The following is a 25,991-nucleotide window of genomic DNA, read 5'->3' as shown; positions in this document are numbered from 1 at the left end:
CAGACCGCGAGATCACCACCCAAGCCGAAGTTGAACGCTTAACCGACTGAGCCACCCAGGCGCCCCTCAGTGCTCTTTTAAATTTTATAATTATCTACCACTGCAATGGCGACCCCTATATTTTTAAATCTGCCCATGAGTATGATTCAGTATTATTCTACATGTGCCTCTGACATCAGTCTCTCTTATAAACTATAGACTATTGATTTGAAACCAACCCAACATTTTAGACCTAGAAGAGAGTCCCTTGAAATATATCCAGCTTGGCCTTGTCATTATTGTAGATAGGAGATCTGGGCCCAATGTCATAGAGGTAACCAGGACGAGTGCTCGGGTCTCCTCCCTTATCATCTGGGTTTCTTGCTGCTTCTTGACACCGATCGAGAGCAAGGCATCCACGAATGCCAAGTTTAAATCCAGCTCCGCTTCTCATCAGTTCTGTGACCTAGGTATGCTGCCCAACGGCTGCAAGCCTCAGTGTCCTCTTTGATAAAATAATATACTCTCCCCAGGGATTAGCTGCGAAGATTAAATATGTATAAATGGGTAGCCCCATGCCTGGGGCATGTAAGAGCTCACCGAAGAACCGTAATTGCCATTACTTTGTTATTCCCTCTGAAATGTGTGGGTACTTCCTGAGAAGGTGGTGTACATTAAGACATTTTCTCTCCTGTTTTCTCTAAATAACAGATGTTCTAGTGTGGGCTTTTTTTTTTTTTTTCCAACTGTTTGGCATTCCCAACTCTTGCAGGTTGGTTCTCTAAGACTTGTTTTCTGCATCCCTTGTTTTCTTTCGTATTATTGGAATCCATGTGTGGGCTGGTCCAAGGCTGTGTCTTCGTATTAATTACTCCCTTGCTCTCTCCGGCCAAGTGCTCAGCCCTGCAGGTAGTATGATGTCACCTGCTCAGAGCTCCACAGCTTTTGCTTCACTCCCCCTCATTATTCCTCCTGTTCTAGTTCTTTTTTTTTTTTTTTTAATTTTTTTTTTAACGTTTATTTATTTTTGAGACAGAGAGAGACAGAGCATGAACGGGGGAGGGGCAGAGAGAGAGGGAGACACAGAATCGGAAGCAGGCTCCAGGCTCCGAGCCATCAGCCCAGAGCCCGACGCGGGGCTCGAACTCACGGACCGTGAGATCGTGACCTGAGCTGAAGTCGGAGGCTTAACAGACTGAGCCACCCAGGCGCCCCCTTCCTGTTCTAGTTCTTAAAGTGGACAGTATCTGTCTACCCTAAGGTCAATGTCTGAGGCACAGCTCTCTTCATGTGATGGCACGACACGTATCATTTGGGATGGAGCTGCTTTTGTCGGATCCCCTAATCGTCTGGAAGCTTACTGCTCTCATAGTACTGTTGGATCTATTTCAGATGCTACCCTCCCCGGTTCTTTTTATTTCTGTTAGATTTGATTTGAAGGAGGTGGTCTGACAATGCCCCATAAGTTCCGACATGCTATGTCCTCACTCTAGAACTGACACTTCACCTGGCTCCAAACAGGATTTAAGGGGGCTTATGATTATATTATGCTACAGTGATAAAGGACCTACCACGCTATCCTCAGACCCCCCAACTTCACTTTCCAGCTGTTTCTCACCCCTTCCCAAGCCCACTTGCCCGCACCCAGCCTCTTGAACCCTTACAGAAAGAGCCAGTCTGGGCTCAGACAGAGTGGGATCTGGGTGCAAATCTCTACTGCCGCCCTCACAACATCCCATAGAAAAGGTGGTCTGATTCTTCCTGTGCCTCCTACTCCTTCCACCCTTCACCGTGTCACCTGTGTGCTCAAGCCTGAAAAAGGGAAGACGCCCGGCCGTTTTCTTTACAATAATGACTTGCATGTTTTCTAAGAAGAGGTTAAATGTCAAAATCTGTAGTCACAGGAATGCATCTTAAGAATCTCATAGGATAAGTATTTTGTAGGAATGTGTCCCCGGGGCGACTCCTAACATCTAAGTTTACACGGAATTTTAAAAAGCACTCGGCATTTTTATCCAGTTATCTCAACAGCCCTCCAGGGCAGTTGGTCCACACTCCTTTGCCTGCACAGGAGGAGACTGCCTCTGGTGGGCAGTGCCAGTGGGAGGGCCTGGCTCGGATGTGGGGAAGCCCTGATCAGAAAGTCCGACTCGCCAGGTTGAATTGCAACAGCACGTTTGTCATAAAAACAACTGCTAACAAGACGTGAAGTAAGAACAAACTAGAGTTTATGTTAATGATTAGAGAAAACATTTTTCTCCTGTCTTCATAGTCCCACTCTAACCCACAAAACAGAAACATCTACCCTTTTGGAAGCATTGAGAAGTTAAGGCTCCCCCCGTTCCCTCTGAGCTCTCAGGTACTTCTGTTAAGGAAAAGTTATTCAAGACACCAGTTAATGATGTGAAGGTGACTTTATTCCAGGGTGGGACTACAATGGGATTTTGTAGTAGGGGAGAGCATTGGGCTCAACTCTGAATATAACAAGGAAAGATGGGAATTTATAGCCCAGGAGCGGGGTTGGGTCAGGGGCTGGAAAGTTTCTAAGAGGAAACATAAGGGATAAGGCAGGGGGGATCCTGCTGAAGGCAGGCCAGGGTGATCAGACATCATCTGAGTGATAGTAGAGAACTGATGAACCCAATCAGATATGGAGGGCAGGGATTCTGACTACACTGAATTAGTAAGATTCTTGCTAAAATTGGAAAATGCAGAGACCAATATGAAAGCTCAAAAGTCAAACCTAGTTGAATAGTTGTCTGCTGGGCTGAGCAACAGAATGGCCATAGTTGATCCTGTCCATTAGACACTATGACTACATAGACCTCTTATCCAGGTAAGTGATGAATAGGCAGAAAATCCAGCGTGACTTGGGCTTGAAAAAGATCCTGTGTGTTTTCCTGCTCTGAAAACTTAAAGGAAAAAATTTCCTTGAAGAAATAAGTGAAAATTGTTGAGTATGTTCAAAAAATATAAGAGGATACAGCTGCGTGATAAAATAACTTGAGATAATATTTTTAAACAAAATGCTAATAGAAGATGTATGATGACTTGAATAAATGAGACATATACTATGTTCCCTGAAAGGAAAACTCAATATTACAAAGGTCCACTTATTCCAAGTTAATCTATAAATGTAATGCAATTGCAACCAAAATCCCAAAGAGAATATTTTATTTCATGTAATGATTTAAAAATTCATCTGGAAGAATTTAAAAATTAGAATTACTTAGAAAGACTTTTAATTTTTTTTAATATTTCTTCTTTTTTTAATGTTTATTTATTATTTTTGAGAGAGAGAGAGACAGAGCATGAGCAGGGGAGCGGCAGAGAGAGAGAGGGAGACACAGAATCTGAAGCAGGCTCCAGGCTCCCAGCTGGCAGCACAGAGCCTGATGTGGGGCTGAAATTCATGGACCGCGAGATCATGACCTGAGCCGGAGTCGGGTGCCTAACCGACTGAGTCATCCGAGCGCCCTAATATTTATTCATTTTTTGAGAGAGAGAGAGAGAGAGACAGTGCGAGTAGGGGAGGGGCAGAGAGAGAGGGAGACAAAGAATCTGAAGCAGGCTCCAGGCTCTGAGCTATCAGCACAGAGCCCGATGCGAGGCTCAAACCCATGAACCACAAGATCATGACCTGAGCGGAAGTCGGATGCTTAACTGACTGAGCCACCCAGGTGCCCCAGAATAAATTAGAAAGACTTTTAAAGGAAAGAATAATGAGGAAAAGCTTGCCTAACTAGATAAAGTCATGACAAAGTTATTAATTTTAAAATAGGGCAGTAATGGTTGAAGACTTAAAGAAATCAATGGCAGAAAACAGTAGCCTGAACAGATTGATCCTAGGATTTATAAGAACTTAATATGTGATGAATAAAATCTTGATTCCCAATGAGGAGCAGATGGTTTATTCAACAAATGATACTGAGAAAATTGGCTTTTACAGAGAAGAAAATCAATTTGAGGACTTACTTCATACAATGCACCTGAATGAATCCTAAATAAATTCAAGAGTTAAATTTAAAAAATCTAAACAACACACAGACAAGATACTTTTTAAAAAGGTTATTACTTATCTATTGGATATAGAAAGGATTTCTAAGTTAAAAGTAGATCAAGAAATAGCAAAGGAAAAAAGTAACACATTTTACCATAGAAACATAAAAGCTTTATTATGGCAAAAATATCTTAATCAAAATTAAAGCACAATAAATATGTTTATGGCAACTAATAAACACAAAAATTTAATAGTCTTTTTTAAATTAATTAAAAAAATTTTTTTAATGTTTATCTATTTTTGAGAGAGAGAGAGAGCATGAGCAGGGGAGGGGCAGAGAGAGAGGGAGACACAGAATCTGAAGCAGGCTCCAGGCTCCGAGCTGTCAGCACAGAGCCTGACGTGGGGCTCAAACTCACAGGCCATGAGATCTTGACCTGAGCTGAAGTTGGAAGCATAACCGACTGAGCCACCCAGGCACCCCAATATTCTTAATATGTGTTGAATTTTTAAAAAATAATAAAAATGACTTCTGATTAAGAATGCCAGATTATACACTTGCCCTCTCTTGAAACTTCAATAAAATGATTAAAATATATTTTAGAAGAATAAATTACAAGGATAAAAAGACCTGAGCAGGAGACAGTTGCAACAAACTGAAAGCTGAAGAGCAGATGAACAGTGGTGACTGATTTAACCTCCTGGGGAATCAGTATCCTATGGAGGCAATCGGGAAATGACAATATACTGAAAAACTCACCACGTGTCAGGAGTTCGTTCTTGAAGTAGGGTTAAACATGGAGCTAAAACAGGTTAAAAATCTTTCTCAGAACACCAGCCAGGTAACTATCCTTCCCCCATCTTGGCAGAAGACTTTAAGTTTATTCTGTGAAAAAGGCAAACTGCAGACTGCAGGGACACGGGCACAGTTGAAGTGAAGATACCGTACTGAACACTGGGATGATTCATTTAATATATGTACACTGAACACGAAAACTTCCAGCTCACTTTCCCACTGAGCTTCGAGCACACTTCCAGCCAGGTCTTTACCCTCTGGGCAAGAGACTGGAAGGTCCTTTTCTGGAGGATAGGACAACCTGAGAGGAAAGCATAAAGATGCTGAAATTCAGGCTTCCCCAGCTATGCTAGGAAAAACACAAAGATGCTGAAATTCATGACACCATATTAAGACTACAATGTGAATTGTGACCCTTGCTGTTGGGACATGTGTCATTCCTGCATGTCATGCTATGATGAAGCCCAAAGTGAACGAGACACACTCTCAGGTTCAGAACATCTAGTCAAGCTTCTGAGGCCCTACCTTAAAATATGAGCAGATATACAAAGATCGCCAGACAACCACAGGACTATCAATGACAGAGACCCAAATAAAGAAACAGATGAAAGTTACTTGTCTTGGGGCGCCTGGGTGGCTCAGTTGGTTAAGCGTCTGACTCTTGATTTTGGCTCAGGTCATGATCTTAAACTCATGATCTTCATGAGTTCGAGCCCCACATGAGGCTCTGTGCTGATGGCGCAGAGCCTGCTTGTGATTCTCTCTCTCCTTCTATCTCTGTCTCTCCCCTGATCATGCTATCTCTCTCTCAAAATAAATAAATATTAAAAAAAAATTAAAGGGGCACTTGGGTGCTCATATTTTAAGGTAGGGCCTCAGAAGCTTGACTAGATGTTCTGAACCTGAGAGTGTGTCTCGTTCACTTTGGGCTTCATCATAGCATGACATGCAGGAATGATACATGTCCCAACAGCAAGGGTCACAATTCACATTGTAGTCTTAATATGGTGTCATGAATTTCAGCATCTTTGTGTTTTTCCTAGCATAGCTGGGGAAGCCTGAATTTCAGTTGGTTAAGCGTCCAACTTCACCTCAGGTCATAATCTCACAGTTTGTGAGTTCAAGCCCCACATTGGGCTCTGTGCTGACAGTTAAGAGCCTGGAGCCTGCTTTGGATTCTTTGTCTCCTGTTTCTGCCCCTCCCCCATTCATACTGTCTCTCTCTCTCTCTCTCTCTCTCTCCCACTCCCTCTCTCTCTCTCTCTCTCTCTCAAAATTAAACGTTAAAAACATTTTTTTAATTAAAAAAATAAAAGAAAGTAACCTGTCCTGCAAGGGGATGATACTTTTATTTTTTTTTATTTTTTTATTATTATTTTTTTTTTAATTTTTTTTTTTCAACTTTTTTTTAAATTTATTTTTGGGACAGAGAGAGACAGAGCATGAACGGGGGAGGGGCAGAGAGAGAGGGAGACACAGAATCAGAAACAGGCTCCAGGCTCCGAGCCATCGGCCCAGAGCCTGACGCGGGGCTCGAACTCACGGACCGCGAGATCGTGACCTGGCTGAAGTCGGACGCTTAACCGACTGCGCCACCCATGCGCCCCAAGGGGATGATACTTTTAAAACACACTCTCATTTGTATCTTTAGCAAGTAAGAGATCTTGCATTCATAGAATAAGAATAGGATGCAAAAACAAGAATATTCAGAGAACAGAAAAAAATCTTTTAAAACTTATAGTATAAATAAATTAAGCAGAAGAGTTGGAAGATAAAATTGATGTAATTTCCTCCCCCCAAAAGAGCAAAAATACAAAGAGATGTAAATAAGGATAGAAAAAGTAAGAAAATTAGAGAACCAGTCCAGGAAATCCAGCATGTGAATAAAAGGAGTTTGAGGAAAAAATTCAAAGAAACTGAAGGACGAGTATTTGCATATTAAAAGGACCTATGGAGTACACAGTATAATGGATAAAAATAAACTCAGGCCATGACACATAACTAAACATTTATAACACAGGATTGTAAAGCAGTTCTTTCCATCTTCTGGGGTGGGGTAAGGGGGAAAGATTACATAAAGGTTTGGCCTTCTTTTTTTTTTTTCAACGTTTTTTATTTATTTTTGGGACAGAGAGAGACAGAGCATGAACGGGGGGAGGGGCAGAGAGAGAGGGAGACACAGAATCAGAAACAGGCTCCAGGCTCCGAGCCATCAGCCCAGAGCCTGACGCGGGGCTCGAACTCACAGAACGCGAGATCGTGACCTGGCTGAAGTCGGACGCTTAACCGACTGCGCCACCCAGGCGCCCCAAGGTTTGGCCTTCTTAAAATTGCATTGGAAGTTATAAGACAATGGAACAATACTTTCAAATTCTGAAAGAAAAGTATTCCCAACCTACATTTCTATACCCAGCTAAGCTATCAATGAAGCATGAGAGTAGGATCAAGATACTTTCACATATACGAAGTCTTACAAAATTTATCTCCGATGTATTCTTTCTCTCTCAGGAAGCTACTGGACTCTTGTGTTTCTCCAAAAAGGATACCACTGTGGGAATAAGAGACATAGACTGAGAACTGACATGAAGGGGATTCTCAGGATAGGGATGAAGGGTCATCTCAGGATGACATATATAATGGATACCAGGCATATAGAGCAGCCACTCCAAATTGCAGCAAGTCAGAGAGCTCTAGGAGATAGTTCATCAAGAAGATGAAGCTGATGTGAATGAAATTATTAGGAAGAAATTTAGACAATAAACAAAGAGTATATAACTGAATTAGAAATAAGTACATAGAAAATGAAGTATAGAAACAAGAAAGGTGTTAACTCCAGGGAAAACAAAAATCTGGGCAGGAAAAGCACGTTGTGATTCAGCTCCAAATAGCATTCTAGTCATTAATTATAATGTAAATATGGAATATTGATCTATGTTGGGAGCATGGGAGAATAAGAGGATGGGAAGTATGCTTGTTTGCAGTGAGAGGGAGTGGGCTGTGAAAGAAAAGGAGATCATAATCATTCATATTGGCACATCAATTAGTAATACCTAAAATGGAAGTGTGTTAATTAGAGATATGGAGCTAAATAATCAGCTTAAAGGGATGAAATGTTTGACTCTGCCTAGGGGGAAAAAAATAGGAGGAAGATGTGAAATCGGAAGGGGAAGCCTATTTGTCTATCTTCTTTAAACCCATCACTGCTTACTACCCTTTGACCACCCCCTACACCTCCTCCCTCCCCCACCACCCAAAATCCACGCTGGATTGGGAGCCATTGCTCCAGCCCTCCCTTCTGTTCTGCCCCAAAGACAAACACACGTGTCCTTTTTTATTTTTAGGGCTTCAATGCTGATCATGGAGAAATGACTTGGGGAAACGAAGATGAAAGCAGGTGAAGTGGAAAATGTTGCAGGATCTCAGAATTTGTCTCAAGGTTGGGGCATAACTCCCAGCCCCAGGCCCCCCTCCAATACAGTAATAGGCAGCCTACTGGACTTTTGTTCTCAGGCACAGACTCAAAGGGTATGGCTCATGAAACATACCCTGGTACTTTTCTAAAAACACCTTTTAAATGGTTTTTACTTTTCCCAGTTATAAAGTAATACATGAACACTGAAGAAAAATAAATGGCAAATCAAGACAAATATAAAGAATAAATTTAAATTACCCTAATTCTATAACCCAGAAATGGTTATTAACATTTTGCTCCAGTCTATTTTTAATCTTTAACCAGATAAGCTTTATCAGCATACGTATAATATATACCTTTTATATATATATGAAAAATATAATCTTAAACATTTCTATCAGCCTTTCTTCTGTCTTTAACTAGATAAATGATTGTCAGTATACATATAATTTCTACTTCTCATACTTAACAAATCACGTTGGTTGCTATTGCAATAGTGAAAGACCTGAAACAACTTAAGTCTCCTTTAATAGTAAATAGTTAAATAAATTAGAATATAATTATATTTTCTAGAATATGAAATACTAAGTGATCATATTTTAAAAAGAACTATTGCAGAAATGTGTTTGTTGGAAATGGAAAAATATGGTGCATTGTATATGTTTAAAAAGGGGGAGGAGGACTGTTTCTTACAATCAAATGTTTCTAATTATTAAAAAAGGGAGGGAGGGTGCAAAATTTGTGTATAGTACAATCCTTTTCCTGGTGTGAAAAATAAATTTTTTGTACCTGGCACTAAGCTAACCTCTTTGTATGCATTATCTAATTTAATTCTCACGGCTTTGGAAAAATTAAAAAACAATTCCTCTTCACAGAAACAAGAGGACTCTAAGAGAAAATAATGCAAATATTGTCCAGGGAAGAAAGGAGAAGGAGCATTAAGTCTCCACTAGGTAGGGCCTTAAGCACCTGGGAACCTGGAAGGGATGATCCCCCTGAGGAGTTCTGGGGTTGGGACATGTGGAATTTGAGAAGCCTGTGAGTAAGGAGGGGAAGAACACGGGTAAATGGGGAGGCGGTCAACAGCTGGGGACAGATGCATCTGGAGGGTGATCTGCTGGAATCCAACCTCACCATGTCATCATGTTAATGTTCCTTCTTGAGTCAGTCCCTGAGTGGGCAAAGGATGATGTCACATGGACTTTGAAACAGACCAGAATGGGGAGCAGAGTCTCAGGAACGTAAGATGGAACTGATGAATTCGCCTTGAATTTAAGAGGGTCACTGTGTTGTAAGAAATCCTGAGCACTCTGAGTCTCAACTACTTCACTAGTGGACAAAGAACACTCTGTTCATGTTTTTCCTGAGTTCCCTCCATCAAGCAGGTACATTGTAGGAAATACCACTGGTGCCCTCCCTATGGGTAACTACTCAACTTCAACCCAGAGGAAGCACACCAGCCACCTCCTTAGGACTCCTCTGATGTGATGAATTGTCAGGTCACTCTTCTATCCCAACAGCCACCACTGTTCCTGCTCCCGTCAGAGCCCCAATGGCACATCTGGTGACTTGGCTGTCAAGAGGGCAGGAGCAAAGTGGCTGCATACCTCTGGTGATGGCCATGGCCTTTCTGCATAACCAATGACAGGCACAGAGTAGGGCAGGGCTGGGCTCAGCCACAGGAAGTCACTGGATGCAAAGGATCAAGGCCAGAGCTGACTCAGGAAAAACTGTATGCGAGTAAGCATAAGACAAGCCGATGGACTTTGCCAGAAGTACGTGTTCCACACTTGAGCTATTCCCAGGAAAATGGAGAGACATGTTACCTGGAACCACTCCAGAAAAAGAAATTACCAGTACAAACTATGAATAATTCCAGAGATGGCATTAAGGCCTAGAATCACATGTAGTCAATATCTGATTTCTTCTAGTGATTTCCTTTCAAAATTAATGTCTTATTTTGAAATGAATGATAGAAGTATGCCCTTCCGTGAATTGCAGAAGTGAACACCTAAGTGAGGAAGGCTCTTAGGGGATGCACCCAAGACCCTTAAAGCCGTACCAGGGAGACAGCTGTCCATGTCGCCAAGGATTACAGCCGCCTGCCCCACACTGGGCACAGTGCTTGGGAACTCCTATATCAAGAGCAGCAGTTATCGTCTCTTATCATTCCCTTTTGATTATTTAATGTGGTTTTAATCATGATGACCTTGTTGCAACATCAGAATTTTTGGTTACCAGCAAATAACCAGTAGCCAGTTCTACTTGGCCTTTGAGTCATCAACTCTCAGTTAGGTTTCACAATCTATAACGTCTTTTTTTTTATCTTCTTTTTTTTTTTTAATTTTTTTTTTCAACGTTTTTTATTTATTTTTTGGGACAGAGAGAGACAGAGCATGAACGGGGGAGGGGCAGAGAGAGAGGGAGACACAGAATCGGAAACAGGCTCCAACCCATCAGCCCAGAGCCTGACGCGGGGCTTGAACTCACAGACCGCGAGATCGTGACCTGGCTGAAGTCGGACGCTTAACCGACTGCGCCACCCCGCCACCCAGGCGCCCCAGGGAGTTGCTCATCAGCACCTGAGACAGAAGCTTATTTCCTAGAACCAAACTCACATTTATTCCTGACCCCACCCTAATGGCATTAACATTATTTCATTTCCTAATTTTATTTACCTCTTTCTCTGCATGTTTAATTAAGGTGTAAGTTCAAGTTCTTTGGGCCCTAACTGCTGATTAGTTTGTGTTTCTTATGGAGCCTACCAGAAGGCTAGGTCCAGAGGCACTTTTACTACTGATTATCCCATTGAAACCCGGGGCTTCATCATCTTCTCTGTCAACATCATAGCTGTCCACAACAGAGACAGAAGGGACTTTCAGACATCGTATAGTTGAATTCCTTCGTTTTGTCGATGAGAAACTGAGCCTTAAAGAGGGCAGATGATTTGTCTAAGTTCCCATGGTACAGAAGCCAAGATGGGAGTTCCGTCCTCCAGTTTCCAAACTCAGTACTCTTCCAAAATTATAATTAATGCCATCTCAGATTTATGGGGGGGACTCCCCCATCCAGAAGCGCTTTGTGTTTGTAACTCTCCATGGGGCGGGGTGTCCTGGGACCCAGGCAGGTTACCGCAAGCCGTCCCTAATCCCACCGCACCATCTCACATTCCCAGAGCCAATCCTGGAAAATAGGGGGTCTGATAGACCAGAGCAAACCCTACACCTCTCTGAGTCCTTGGTCGGGGATTTGGAAGAAGTCTTAGCTCACCGAGATGGTGACAGAAGAAGAGAGAGCAGGGAAATAACCCTCCAAAGCCGTGGGCACTGGTCTCCACTCCTCAATAGAGGTTGCAAGAACTTAAGCCTTGGCGTCTCGCCTGGAAATGACTTGCAAAGGAAGCACTTTGGAAAGTGCCTTTGATTTGATTCAGGCAAAAGGGATATGCCAGCAGTGAATATACTCCTCTGAATGTTGTCTGCAGTCAGTCTATCCTGGAAACAACCGGCCAGCCCCATATCTGTCTATACCTATGTGGTTTGATTCAGATAATTGACACTGAATAGATGGATATTAATTTTTCCTGTCATGTCACCTTCTATCAATATAGGTCAGCAGAAGCACATTGTAGGAAATGTTTTCCATTTCCCTTCGCAACTCCAGGGCGGGACACAGGCCTGGCACAGATTAGGTCAAAAGGAGATTTAGGGTAAAGGGACCCTCACTTGCCGGGCTCCTTCTCAAGTCCCGGGGGGTCCTGCAACGTGTGCACTAGCCATAGGCCTTTGGCAACTTTGTAAAAGTAAATGGTTTCAGCCACATTTGGCCAGCTACTGCCTCTTTGCACTGCCTCCTCACGGACTCTAAATCTTGCATCAGATGGCATTTGAAAGGTCATAAGCACTCTTAGGATTTGGCCAGGGGAAGCTGAGTCAGGATCAATTTAGTTTGAATGTGGCAGGATAGATTTACGTGGGTTGAGACCACTAAACCACCCATGTTTGTTTGTTTGTTTATTTAAAAATTTTTTTAATGTTTCTTCATTTTTGAGAGACAGAGAGAGACAGAGCATGAGTGGGGGAGGGGCAGAGAGAGAGGGGGACACAGAATCCAAAGCAGACTCCAGGCTCCGAGCTGTCAGCACAGAGCCAGACGCGGGGCTCAAACCCACGGACCGCGAGATCGTGACCTGAGCCGAAGTCGGACGCTCAACCGACTGAGCCGCCCAGGCATCCCCACCCATGTATATTTAATTTCCTGCTAGCCACCTCAGGGTCATGATTGGGTCTCGCAATACTCCTACCTCCCCTTGTGCCAGCTCACTCTACTTCGTGAAGTTGCACAAACCCGAGGTCACGTTATGTTATGAATGTGTCCTATGGCACCTGATGTACGTGGGCGTTGGAGGAGAAACAAAGGTTGAAATGTAGGGTGCCAGAAGCAAGTCTGTGGAAAATCTGAAAACCATCAGATACGCAAAATCGCCAGAGAAGACGTGAGTCTCGTTGATATGCAGGCAAGATGGAAGTTTTCTCCTATCAAGAATATAGTTGATAATGTACCATTTACACTTTTATTTTTTATTTTATTTTTTTTTTAATTTTTTTAACGTTTATTTATTTTTGAGACAGAGAGAGACAGAGCATGAATGGGGGAGGGTCAGAGAGAGGGAGACACAGAATCCGAAACAGGCTCCAGGCTCTGAGCGGTCAGCACAGAGCCCGACGCGGGGCTTGAACTCACGGACAGCGAGATCGTGACCTGAGCCGAAGTCAGCAGCTTAACTGACTGAGCCACCCAGGCGCCCCCCATTTACACTTTTAAATGCAGCATGCATTTTAGACATTTCTGATGGAAATCACGGACAAGAGAATGTGTTTGTAGGGCACAAATCTATAGTGGTATTACAGTTTTGTGTGAAAGGATGACCACGCATCTTAACTAGCAGTAGTAACAAACAAATTTGGACCGACCCACGGAAGCAGAATGACTCAATTATCTTTCCTTCTCTTCAGAAAATGTCGATCAAAGAGTACACCACTTTCAATTCAACAAGAAAGGAGTAGGGGCTCCTGGGTGGCTCAGCCGGTTAAGTATCTGACTCCTGTTATTCAGCTCAGGTCTTGTTCTCGCGGTTTGTGAGTTCGAGCCCCACATCAGGCTCTGCTGCTGACAGGGCGGAGCCTGCTTGGGTTTCTCTCTTTCTCCCTCTCTCTCCGCCTCTTCCCTGTTCGTGCTCTCTTTCTCTCGCAAAATAAATAAATAAATAACTTTAAAATTAAAAAAAAAAAAGATTGGAAAATTTTGGAATTTGTGACATTTGTGGTGTTAATCTGCTTTTTAAATGTCGTAATTTGGTGCGCCTGGGTGGCTCAGTCGGCTAAGCATCCTACTTCAGCTCAGGTCATGATCTCACGTTCTGTGAGTTCAAGCCCCCTGTCGGGCTCTGTGCTGACCGCTCAGAGCCTGGAGCCTGTTTCAGATTCTGTGTCTCCCTCTCTCTCTGACCCTCCCCCGTTCATGCTCTGTCTCTGTCTCAAAAATAAATAAATGTTAAAAAAAATTAAAAAAAAAAAATGTCGTAATTTATCATGATTTTTTTTCAATGTAATAATATTGTCTCTCATGCAGGATTTTGTACTCATACTTTTGTGTCCTTCTTAAAGGGGACACCGAAAACTGGACATCCTTCAGGCTGAACAAAACTTGGATATGTCCTTGGACTAGATGTTAAATAAATGATAAAGGAAGAAGGCCCACGACTAACAGATCTGGGGTGAGCAGGAGAGGTCTGCACGACCCTCAGAGAGGGATGTCCTGATCCCTCCTGATAACCTAGAAGGGAGCCACGGTGCAGAGTTCTTTCTGGGAGACAAGCTGGGGCGGGGGTGGTGGTGGAGAATATGAAGAGAGGATGTGTCGAAATTAGGAGGAAAAAGTTTTGAAGACACATTTTCCAGGCCTCGCAATTTTGTCCAGGCCAGCTCCAGAGCAACAGAACCCCATTTTACTCAGGCTAATTTTTGCAACCTACATATGAACATAAAGGACTTGATGGTGTTTTTATTTATTTATTTATTTATTTATTTATTTATTTATTTATTAAAGGTGATTCCACTGGTTATAATGATTTTGCTCATCTCAGTCTTACTGTCAGGGAGAAAGGGCCATACTGTCATCAGCCTTGTTTTCCGGGTACCAAACCACATACACAGTTCAGCGAATCCCTGCTGTCTCGTCTGTTCAGAACAGAACTCTCCTTCCCTGACTCTTTAGGAAGTTTTCCTGAACGAGAGCTGCCATATGTGTTGCCAGGATGGGTGAGAGCTGGGCATCTGGCTTAAGTCGCACCCATCAGAGCTCTTCCCTGGAATTTTAAAATGCGAGGCCAGCCAGAGCAGTCCTCAGCTGCTCTGGGAGACAAGCGTGAGGACTGCCAGCAGCCTGCCTCCGGTCCTGTGCGGGAAGCGTGACCGCGACAATGAAGCACAGGCACTGACAGTGTGAGGAAGAGACAGCCCTGCATCCAGACGAGGAAAGGAGAGCCCCCTGTACTTAGCCTGCTGTCCCAGGGGGCTCCACTCTCCCTCCTCTGGGAGGCATCTGCGGGGCCAAGGGATTCTGTCCACCTCATGTCTGTGTGCCTCTCCCCTTTGAGACTCAAGAATTCCTCTGCCCAAATGGCCCTGAGCCTCTTCCAGAACCTGCTTGGACCTCTTCCCCAGGTTTGCCCTGCTGAAGGCAGACCATGATGCAGGTGTACATACCCCTAGGCCTATGAAGGATGGCCAAGCATCAGCTATTTGGAGAATCTGGTGTATATGTGTATGTGCATGAGCATATGTGTGTTGGGGGTGGGTATGCAGCCCACATTTATGAGTGTAAGGACATTTACGATCTGGAGCAAAACTTGACATAAGAAGACAAGGGGGAAGGCCACAGGCTGGGGGTTGGCCCTCCCCATGTGGCTAGGTCCCAAAGCAGAACTTAGAGCAGTGAAAAAATTTTAAATTCAAACCTGGCCTTCCAGGTAGAATGACCAGAACATATCTTATTTAAGAGTTTGTAAGTTTGGTTTTAGACATGCAGCGTGTGGGGCTCCATTTGTATCCTTGCCCTGCATCTCGCAAATACCAGGGGCAGGCCTTTGTAGAGACAAGAGGAGAAGAAAAAGTCCCAGTGGCACTTGAGCCCCTGGTTCAATGTGCTCCTGATGCATGGCGTAACCTTGCCTTTCTCTTCCCTTGACCTTATACACCGATAAAGAACAATTTTTTGCCTAAGCCAATCTGGACTTATGGGACTTTCACAAGAATCCTAGCTAACATGGAAAGTAAGTGTTGGAGCCAGGACCTGAACCCAGGCTCTGATTCCCAGTCCCATGTTCCCTCCATCATGTCTACCTAAACACCTCTGCAGCTGTAAGCCAAGCAAATCTTGCTGATACCTCAGCAGGTAAAAGTCAGAATCCCAGGAAAAGAGTTTTACCTACCTGACTCCAAAAAACACTTGCAGGAGAGTGCAGAAGCCAGAGACGAAGAAAATTGTGCTGATGAGGTAGCTCTGAGTCAGGGGGTCATGCTGCAGACACAGGTCCTTGGCCAGGATGAGTGGCACTGACACGAGCCCCCCCAGGGCCGTGAGGAAGTGCTGTGGGCGGAGCAGAGATGTTAAGCAGATGGTTAAGCAGATGGTTAAGAGGTTAAGCAGATGCCACGGTTACCTGATCCCACCGTCATTCCCATTCTTCCGCCAGAGGAAAGAGCACTACTCAAGACGGACCATGAGTGACAGGCAGAGATCCAGATAAGCAGTAGGAAGTAGGAAGACCAGACAGCAACTAACAGGGACCTAACCAGAGGGTCTGGGGTTCAAGGGCAGAACCCTGGCACTGGGAACCGATAGCCTACATGAGAAACCAAGGCAGGGACACAAAATAGCAGGACATAACAGGAGCCAAGGAAGGGGCCTTAAGAATAAGAAGAAGCAAGAGGCTCATAATTAAAACAAGGTACAAGGTGAGGGCAAGACTAATGAGCAGGAAGCCCTGAACACATTCTCCAGATAGATCATATATTAAGTCACAAAAAGTCTTAGCAAATTTCATGAATGAAATCATACCATGGGTCTGAATGGCATGAAACAGGAGGAAAACTGGAAAATTCACATATTTGTGGAAATTAAGCAATACCCTTCTGAACAACCAACGGGAATAAGAAGAAATCAAAAGAAATCAAAAAATGTCTTGAGACAAACAAAAATGGAAGCGCAACATATCAAAACTTATGCAACGTGGCAAAAGCAGTTTGAAGAGGGAAGCTTATAGCGATAAACACCTAGAAGAAAAATCTCGAATGACTTTACACCTCAAGGAACTAGAACAAGAAGAATAAACTAAGCAGAAAATTAGCAGGAGGGAGGAAGAATTAATGCTATTAAAATTTCCATCCTATCCAAAGCCGCGTATCGATTCAATGAAATTTGTATCAAAATTTTAATGACATTCCTCACAGAAATAGAAAAAACAATGTCACAATTTGTGTGGAACAACAAAAGACTTCAAACGGCCAAAGTAATCCTTAAAAAGAAGAACAAGGCTGGAGCCATCCTAATTCCTCATTTCAAACTTTTTTTCTTTTCTTTTTAGTTTCTTTATTTTGAGAGAGAGAGAGAAAGCAGGGGAGAGGAAGAGAGAGAATCCCAAGCAGGCTCTATGCTCAGTGTGGAGCTAGACACGGGGCTCGAACTTACAAACTGTGAGATCATGACCTGAGCTGATATCAAGAGTCAGACGCTCAACTGACTGAGCCACTCAGGCAACCCCCTCGTTTCAAATTTTTATTACAAAGCTATAGTAATCAAACAGTATGGTACTTGACAACTGGTTGATATTTTGATATTTTCCTTAGTTTAAAAAGTGAGACAAAAATGAAATAACAAAAACATACCAGATTTTCATTTTTCAATGACATAAATAAGCAGCCTCTTTGCTAAATTTTATGGCAGTTTTTGAAAACTGGAGGAACGTTATTTAAAAAAAACAAAAAAACAAAAAAACAAACTAAACTCACAGGGGCGCCTGGGTGGCTCAGTCGGTTAAGCGTCCGACTTCGTTTCAGGTCATGATCTCGCGGTTCGTGAGTTCGAGCCCCGCGTCGGGCTCTGTGCTGACAGCTCAGAGCCTGGAGCCTGTTTCAGATTCTGTGTCTCCCTCTCTCTCTCTGACCCTCCCCCATTCATGCTCTGTCTCTCTCTGTCTCAAAAATAAATAAACATTAAAAAAAATTTTTTTAATAAAAAATTAAAAAAAAACCCACAAAAAAATCAGTATGGTACTGTCATAATTTTTTTCTTAATGTTTATTTATTTTTGAGACAGAGACAGAGCATGAACAGGAGAGGGGCAGAGAGAGAGGGAGGCACAGAAGCTGAAGCAGGCTCCAGGCTCCGAGCTGTCAGAACAGAGCCCGACACAGGGCTTGAACTCACAGACTGTGAGCCGAAGTCAGATGCTTAACTGACTGAGCCAGCCAGGCGCCCCAGTATGGTACTGTTATAAAAGTAGACAAATAAACCAGTAGAACAGAACTGAGAGCCCAGAAATAACCCCATGCATATATGGTCAACTAATATTTGACAAGCAAGCCAAAAAGGCTCAAGGGGAAAGGACAGTCTCTTCAATAAATGATATTGCGAAATCTGGATAACCACATACAGAAGAATGAAAATGGACTGTCGTCTTGCACCATTCACAAAAAGTAACTCAAAAATGGATTAAGGACTTAAATATAAGGCCTGAAACTGTAAAACTCCTGGAAGAAAACACAATGGAAAAGCTCCTTAACATTGGTCTGGACAAAGATTATTAGCTATGACACCAAAAGCTCAAACAACAGATGCAAAAATAAACAAGTGGGACTACATCAAACTAAAAAGCTTCTGCGCAGCAAAAGGAACCATCAGCAAAATAAAAAGGCATCCGAAGAATAGGAGAAAATACTTGCAGTTTGCAAACCATCTATCTGATAAGGGGGTTAACATCCAAAAAATGTTAACTCATCCAAAAAAGGAACTCATAGAGCTCAATAGCAAAAACCAAACCATCTGATTTAAAGACGGGCAGGAGACTTGGACCTTGGGAAGATGGCTTAGTAGGAGGAGCTCACCCCCTCCCACACTTACAAGTAGGTATCATCCACATCCAAGTCAATAAACCGGACAGCGATCCAAAGACTGGCAGAACAAACTCCACGACTAAATATGGAGAAGCTGCATCTGAAAGTTTAGGAAGGTCAGAAAGGTGGAGGGAGGCTGCCCACGGGAGGGAGAGAGCTGCGCACACATACAGGGCAGAGAAATGGGCCCTCGCACCAGGGAGCTCACACAGGGAAGCCTAATCCCTATAACATTTGGCTTTAAAAGCCAGAGGGGCTGAATTCTGTGAGTTTGTAAAACCAGGGGGACTTGGAGCCTGGAGCTTTAAAAGTCAGCTGACTCAGCACTGGGCCAGCTGGAAAGGCAGGTGATAGTCGGGTCACTGCCCTTAAAGAGCCAGCAGCCTGCATGGAGAGGCAAGGTAAAAATGGCAGTTTACACAACCTCTGGGGCAAACAGGAGACAGATCTGCTCAAAGTGATTTTGGAGTGTGCCGGGGGACTTTGAAAAGGAGAGAGCTGGCAGGCGCCATTTTCCTCCCCCTCCCCTCCCCCCAGCATGAACACAGAGCCACCTGCCGGAGGTGGGCTGCACAGACACTTGTAGCCTCAGCTCGGGGCCCAGGGCAAATTTTGTTAAAGCCCCACCCAGTGGTGTTTGCCCCACCCAGTCACAGGCCACCCCAAACCACCCCCCGCCCCCCCCCCCCCCGCCGGGGCCCCATTCCCACATGCATGGAACTCAGCCTCACATCCCTTGCCACCCTGACATGCAGCCCCCAGCTAACAACCACCTCAGTGCTTTGGGGGATCTGGCAAAGGACTAGTGGCCCAATGCAAATTCTCCTAACACCACTGCCCTGTTCCCCAATTCCCTGGCAGGTATGCCCCCTCGGAGCCGGCCTGCCTGGGTCCCACTAACACCACATAGAGGAACTGCTGCCCACAACAGGCAGAGAGCCCGTGCAGACGACTGTACTGAAAGGAAAGATGATTCAGATACAACAGCAGGGTATAAGCAACACATACAGGATACTTTCCTGAAGTGCCAGGTTCTGGTGAACAGGGACACTGCACTGCAGGGCACTCCAGGACCTCCTCTTCGTAAAGTCACTACTTTGAAGAGCACAAGTCATAGCTGACTTTCTTGACACAGAGAAACAGACACAGAGAGGGCAGAAAAATGGGGAGACAGAGAAATTTATCCCAAATGAAAGAACGGGACAGGGCCATGGCCAGAGATCTAAAGAAATGGAAATATAAGCAAATATAAATAACCTGCCTGATAGAGAATTTAAAGCAATGATCACAAAGACACTCACCGGACTTAACAAACAAAAAAAAAAAAGAGTGGAAGACAGGAGTGAGACCCTTAACACAGAGATAAGGAATAACACAGCAGAGATAAAGGGCTCGATAAACCAAATGAAAAACGCACTTGATGGAATGAATAACAGGATGGCAGAAGCAGAGTAACAAGTTAGTAACCTAGAAGAAAGTAATGGAGGGGCGCCTGGGTGGCTCAGTCGGTTGAGCGTCCGACTTTAGCTCAGGTCATGATCTCACCATCCGTGAGTTCGAGCCCCGAGTCGGGCTCTGGGCTGACAGCTCGGAGCCTGGAGCCTGTTTCAGATTCTGTGTCTCCCTCTCTCTGGCCCTCCCCCATTCATGCTCTGTCTCTCTCTGTCTCAAAAATAAATAAACGTTAAAAAAATTTTTTTTTTCTTTAAAAAAAAGAAAGTAATGGAAAGTAATCAAGCTGAACAAAAGAGAGAAAAAAAAATTACACAAAATGAGAATACACTTAGGGAACTCAGTGACTCCATCAAATATAATAACATTTGTATTACAGGAGTCCCAGAAGAAGAGAGAGAAAAGGGGGCAGAAAATTTATTTGAAGAAATAAGAGCTGAAAACTTTCCTAATCTGAGGAAGGAAACAGATATCCAGATCCAGGAGGCACAGAGAACTCCCAACAAAATCAACAAAAGCAGACCCACACCAAGACATATTATAATTAAACTTGCAAAATATAGTGATAAAGGAAATATCTTAAAAGCAGCAAGACGAAGCAGCAAAAGAAGTCATTAACTTACAAGGGAAAACCCATAAGGCTAGCAGGAGATTTTTCAACCGAAATTTTGCAAACCAGAAGGAAGTGGCATGATATATTTAAAGTGCTGAATGGGAAAAATCTGAAGCCCAGAATACTCTGTCCAGCAAGGCTATCATTCAGAATAGAAGGAGAGATAAAAAGTTTCCCAGACAAACAAAAACTAAAGGAGTTTGTAAATCACTAAACCAGCCCTGCAAGAAATATTAAAGGAGACTCTCTGAGTGGAAAGGAGAGATCAAAAGTGACAGTATAAAGGTAGGAAACACAAAAGCAGTAAAAATGAATATTTCTGTAAAAAATCAGTTAAGGAACTCCCACCCACAAAAATATAAAGTATAATAACATACACTTAAAATGTGGGAGAGGAGAGGAGAAAATAATGGGTTCAAACTTAACTATCAATTTAATAGAGACTGCTATATGCAGAAGTTATATACAAACCTAATGGCAACCATATATCAAAAGCCATTAATAAACATGAAAAGAATAAAGAGAAATAAGTCCAAATATACCACTAAAGAAAATCAGCAAAAGATGACAGAGAGAAAGACAAGAAAGGATCAGAGAAAACTTTCAGAAACAACCACAAAACAAGTGATAAAATGTCAATAAACATACATGTATCAATAATTACTTTGAAGCTTCTGCACAGCGAAGGAAACAATCAGCAAAACTAAAAGGCAACTGACAGAATGGGAGAAGATATTTGCAAAGGACATATCAGATAAAGCATTAGTATCCAAAATCTGTAAAGAACTTACGAAATTCAACACCTAAAAAATAAATAATCCAGTGAAGAAATGGGCAAAAGACATGAATAGACACTTCTCCAAAGAAGACATCCAGATGGCCAACCGACACATGAAAAAATGCTCAACATCATTCATCATCAGGGAAACACAAATCAAAACCACAATGAGATACCACCTCACACCAGTCAGAATGGCTAACATGAACAACTCAGGCAACAACCGATGTTGGCGAGGATGCAGAGAAAGAGGATTTCTTTGGCACAGCTGGTGGGAATGCAAACTGGTGCAGCCACTCTGGAAAACAGTATGGAGGTTCTTCAAAAAATTAAAAATAGAACTACCCTATGACCCAGCAATTGCACTACTAGGTATTTATCCTAGGGATACATGCCACTGTTTCGAAGGGGCACATACACCCCAATGTTTATAGCAGCACTATCGACAATAGTGAAAATGTGAAAAGAGCCCAAATGTCCATCGACAGATGAATGGATAAAGAAGATGTGGTATATGTAGACAATGGAGTATTACTTGGCAATCAAAAAGAATGAAAGCTTGTTATTTGCAACCATGTGGATGGAACTAGAGGGTATTATGCTAAGCCAAATTAGTCAGGCAGAGAAAGACAAATAACATGTGACTTCACTCATATGTGGAATTTAAGATACAAAACAGATGAACATAAGGGAAGGGAAGCAAAAATAATACAAAAACAGGGAAGGGGATAAAACATAAGAGACTCTTAAATATAGAGAACAAACAGGGTTGCTGGAGGGGTTGTCGGTGGGGGATGGGCTAAATGGGTACGGGACATTAAGGAGGACACTTGTTGGGATGAACACTGGGTGTTATACACAGGGGATGAATCACTGGAATCTACTACTGAAATCATTATTGCACTATACACTAACTAACTTGGATGTAAATTAAAAAATCAAAAAATATAAACAAACAAACAAACATTATAAAATTAAAAAAAATTACTTTGAATGCAAACGGACTAAATAGTTCAATCAAAAGGCCTAGGGCAACAGAATGAATTAAAAAACAAGACCCATCTATATGTTGCCTGTAAGAGACTCATTTTAGACCTAAAGACACTTGCAGATTGAAAGTGAGGGGATGGAGAAATAGCTATCATGCAAATGGATGTCAAAAGAAACTCAGAGTATCAATACTTATTTCAGACAAAATCGACTTTAAAACAAAGACTGTAGCAAGACACAAAGAAGGACACTATATAATAATAAAGGGGACAATCCAACAAGGATTTGCAACAATTGTAAATATTTATGCACCCAACATAGAAACTCCCAAATAAATAAAAACAGTTAATAGCAAATATAAAGGAACTAATCAATAATTATACAATAATAGTAAGGGACTTTTACACCCCACTTATATCAATAAACAGATCATCTAAACCGAAAATCCACAAGGAAACAATGGCTTTCAATGACACACTGGAACAGATGGATTTAACAGATATATTCAGAACATTCCATCCTAAAACAGCAGAATATACATTTTTTCAAGTGCACACAGAACATTTTCCAGAATAGATCAGATATCAGCCCACACAGCAAGCCTCAAATTCAAAAAGATCCAAGTCTTACTATTCATGTTTTCTGATCACAATGCTATGAAACTAGAAGTCAACCACAAGAAAAAATCTGGAAAGATCACAAATACATGGAAGTTAAATAACATGCTACTAAACAGTGAATGGGACAACCAGGAAATAAAAGAAACAAATGAAAATGAAAACAACAATCCAAAACCTTTGGGATTCAGCAAAAACGGTTCTAAGAGGGAAGTATATAGCAATACAAGCCTACCTTAAGTAGCAAGAAAATCTCAAATGGATAACCTAAACTAACCCCTAAAGGAGCTAGAAAAAGAACAAACAAAACCTAAAACCAGCAGAAAAAAGGTAATAATAAAGATTAGAGCAGAAATAAATGATAAACTAAAAAACAAAAACAAAAACAAAAACAATAGAAAAGATCAATGAAACCAGCAGCTGGTTCTTTGAAAAAAAAAATCAATAAAATTGATAAACCTCAGGCCAGGTTGATCAAAAAGAAAAGAGAAAGGTCTCAAATAAATAAAATCACAGATGAGAGAGGAGAAATAACAGCCAACATTACAAAAATACAAATAATTGTAACAGAATATTATGAAAAACTATGTGCCAACAAATTAGACAACCTGGAAGAAATGGATAGATTCCTAGAAACATATAAAATACCAAAACTGAAACTGGGAAGAAATAGAAAATTTGAACAGGCTGATAACCAGAAAAGAGATTGAATTAGTGACCAAAAAACTTCCAACAAACAAGTCTAGGGCCAGATGGCTTCACAGGTAAATGCCATCAAACATTTAAAGAGGAGTTAATACCTGTTATTCTTTAACTATTCCAAAATTAGAAAAGGAAGGAAAACCTCCAAATTCATTATATGAGGCCAGCATTATCCTGACACCAAAACCTGATAAAGACACCACTAAAAAAGAGAACTGCAGGCCAATATGAATATAGATGCAAAAATCTTCAATAAAATACTAGGAAACCAAATTCAACAATACATTTAAAAAATCATTCAGCACGCTCAAAGTGGGATTTATTCCTGGTTTGCAATGGTGGTTCAATACTCTCAAATCAATCAATGCAATATATCGCATCAGTAAAATAAAGGATAAGAACTATATGATCATTTCAGTAAATGGAGAAAAAGCATTTGACAAAGTACAACATCCATTCATGATAAAAACCCTCAACAAAGTAGGTTTGGAGGCAATATATATACCTCAAAATAACAAAGGCCACATAAGAAAAACCCATAGCTAATATCATCCTCAATGGAGAAAAAATGGAGAGATCTCCCCCTAAGGTCAGGAACAAGACAAGGATGTCCACTGTCATCAGTTTTATTCAACATACTACTGGAAGTCCTAGCCTCAGCAATCCCACAGCAAAAAGAAATAAAAGGCATCCAAATTGGTAAGGAAGAGATAAAACTTTCACGATCTGCAGATGACATGATACTATATAAAGAAAATCTGAAAGACTCCATCAAAAAACTGCTAGAATTGATATATGAATTCAGTGAAGTCACAGGATACAAAACCAACATACAGAAATCTGTTGCATTTCTATACACCAATAATGAAGGAGCAGAAAGAGAAGTTAAGAAAACAATCCCATTTACAATTGCACCCAAAGTAGTAAGATACCTAGGAATAAATCTAACCAAAGAGGTGAAAGACCTGTACCCCGGAAACTATAAAACACGGAAACATGGAAAGACGTCCCATGCTCATGGACTGGAAGAACAGGCATTTGTTAAAATGTCCGTGCCACCCAAAGCAATCTAAACATTCAGCGAGATCCCCATCAAAATAGCAATAGCATTTTCACAGAACTAGATTTGCACGGAACCACAAAAGACACCCCCCCCCCCCAAATAACCAAAGCAATTTTGAAAAAGCAAAGCAAAGCTGGAGGCATCACAATTCCAGACTTCATGTTATGTTGCAAAGTTGTAGTGATCAAAACAGTACAGTACTGGCACAAAAACAGACACACAGATCAATAGAACAGAATTGAAAATCCAGAAGTGGACCCACAAGTATATGATCAATTAATCTTTGACAAAGCTGGAAAGACCATCCAATGGGAAAAAGACAGTCTCTTCAACGAATGGTGTTGGGGAAACTGGACGGCAGCCTTGGGCTTTCTTAAATTCCTTACAGTTTTCTGAGTCAGGGAATATAGATCTACATTGTCTATATTATCTATTTCATTGGCTCATAATAATGTTTTTAAAACAGTATGGTATTTACTTTTCTTATTTTGTAGAAAAGCATAAATATGTAAACAAGAAGTGTAACCCATCTCTAATATTCCATATTGAACAGTTTGTAAAATTAAGAGACACATCCATGTCACAAAAAGCTACAAAATAAAAGGTGACAGGGGAAAGCCACCTCCCCTTTCCTAGCTCTTCTTCCCAAAGCTAAATCCCTTTATGAGTTTATGAGTCCTTCAAACCCCCAAATCACTGCATATACTTATTTCTGTCTTTCCACCTCTTTGTTTTTAACACACACACACACACACACACACACACACACACACACACACACACACACTAACACTCTATACACAGTTACTTTGATTTTTTCACTTGCTATATATTGGGGCACATTCTCTAACTGCAAGATAAATATATATCTTTCTCTTTTCTCTTCTCTGCGTAAAAAAGTCATTTGCTAAGATGTGTCACAATTTGTTAACCAGTCTTTTTGAAGGATATTTTGGCGTTGTTTCTAGGGTTTTGTTTATTTGTTTGTTGTGTGGTGTGAAGTTACTATTACCAATAATGCTACGAGAACATCTTTGCATTTATCTTAGCAAGTCCTGCCAATATATCCAGAGAAATTCTTCAGCACTGAGGACTGGGTTAAAGGGTATATGATCTACACCCGATTGTCATCCAGAAAGGCTGCATCAAATAATATTCCAGCAGAAGGGTTTGAGAGTACCGGTTTCCCCAAATTCGCCAAGCATTGGTTATCAAATTTTTTAGCTGTTGCAAATGAAATAAACTGGAATTGGTATCTTGAAGAAAAAAATGACACAGCATCCTTGATGGGACCTCTCAGCTTAGCACGAGGGAGAATCTTCCCCTAATTCCTCACCCCCATCTTCAACACCTGAGAGAAAGAGACCCGAGGAGCTCTGGGTTCCCCTGGAGGTCACCTGCATGGGAGACAAGGA

The 25,991-nt window shown here is 42.0% G+C and overlaps 1 protein-coding gene across 4 annotated transcripts in view; it reads right to left on the bottom strand.

The window, feature by feature from the left end:
• LOC131508950 (solute carrier family 23 member 1-like) overlaps positions 1–25,991 on the bottom strand; it is a 58,954-nt gene that overhangs the window by 29,560 nt on the left and 3,403 nt on the right. For all 4 annotated transcript variants that reach the window (XM_058724192.1, XM_058724190.1, XM_058724193.1 and 1 more), the window contains exon 4: positions 15,680–15,837. In XM_058724192.1, coding sequence (XP_058580175.1) covers positions 15,680–15,837 — 158 coding nt within the window. The remainder of the gene's footprint in view (positions 1–15,679; positions 15,838–25,991) is intronic.

Source organism: Neofelis nebulosa, chromosome 4, assembly GCF_028018385.1.
Source record: "Neofelis nebulosa isolate mNeoNeb1 chromosome 4, mNeoNeb1.pri, whole genome shotgun sequence".
Taxonomy (NCBI): domain Eukaryota; kingdom Metazoa; phylum Chordata; class Mammalia; order Carnivora; family Felidae; genus Neofelis; species Neofelis nebulosa.
The sequence above is the reverse complement of the archived record's forward strand: the minus strand, read 5'-3'. Positions and strand labels throughout refer to the sequence as shown.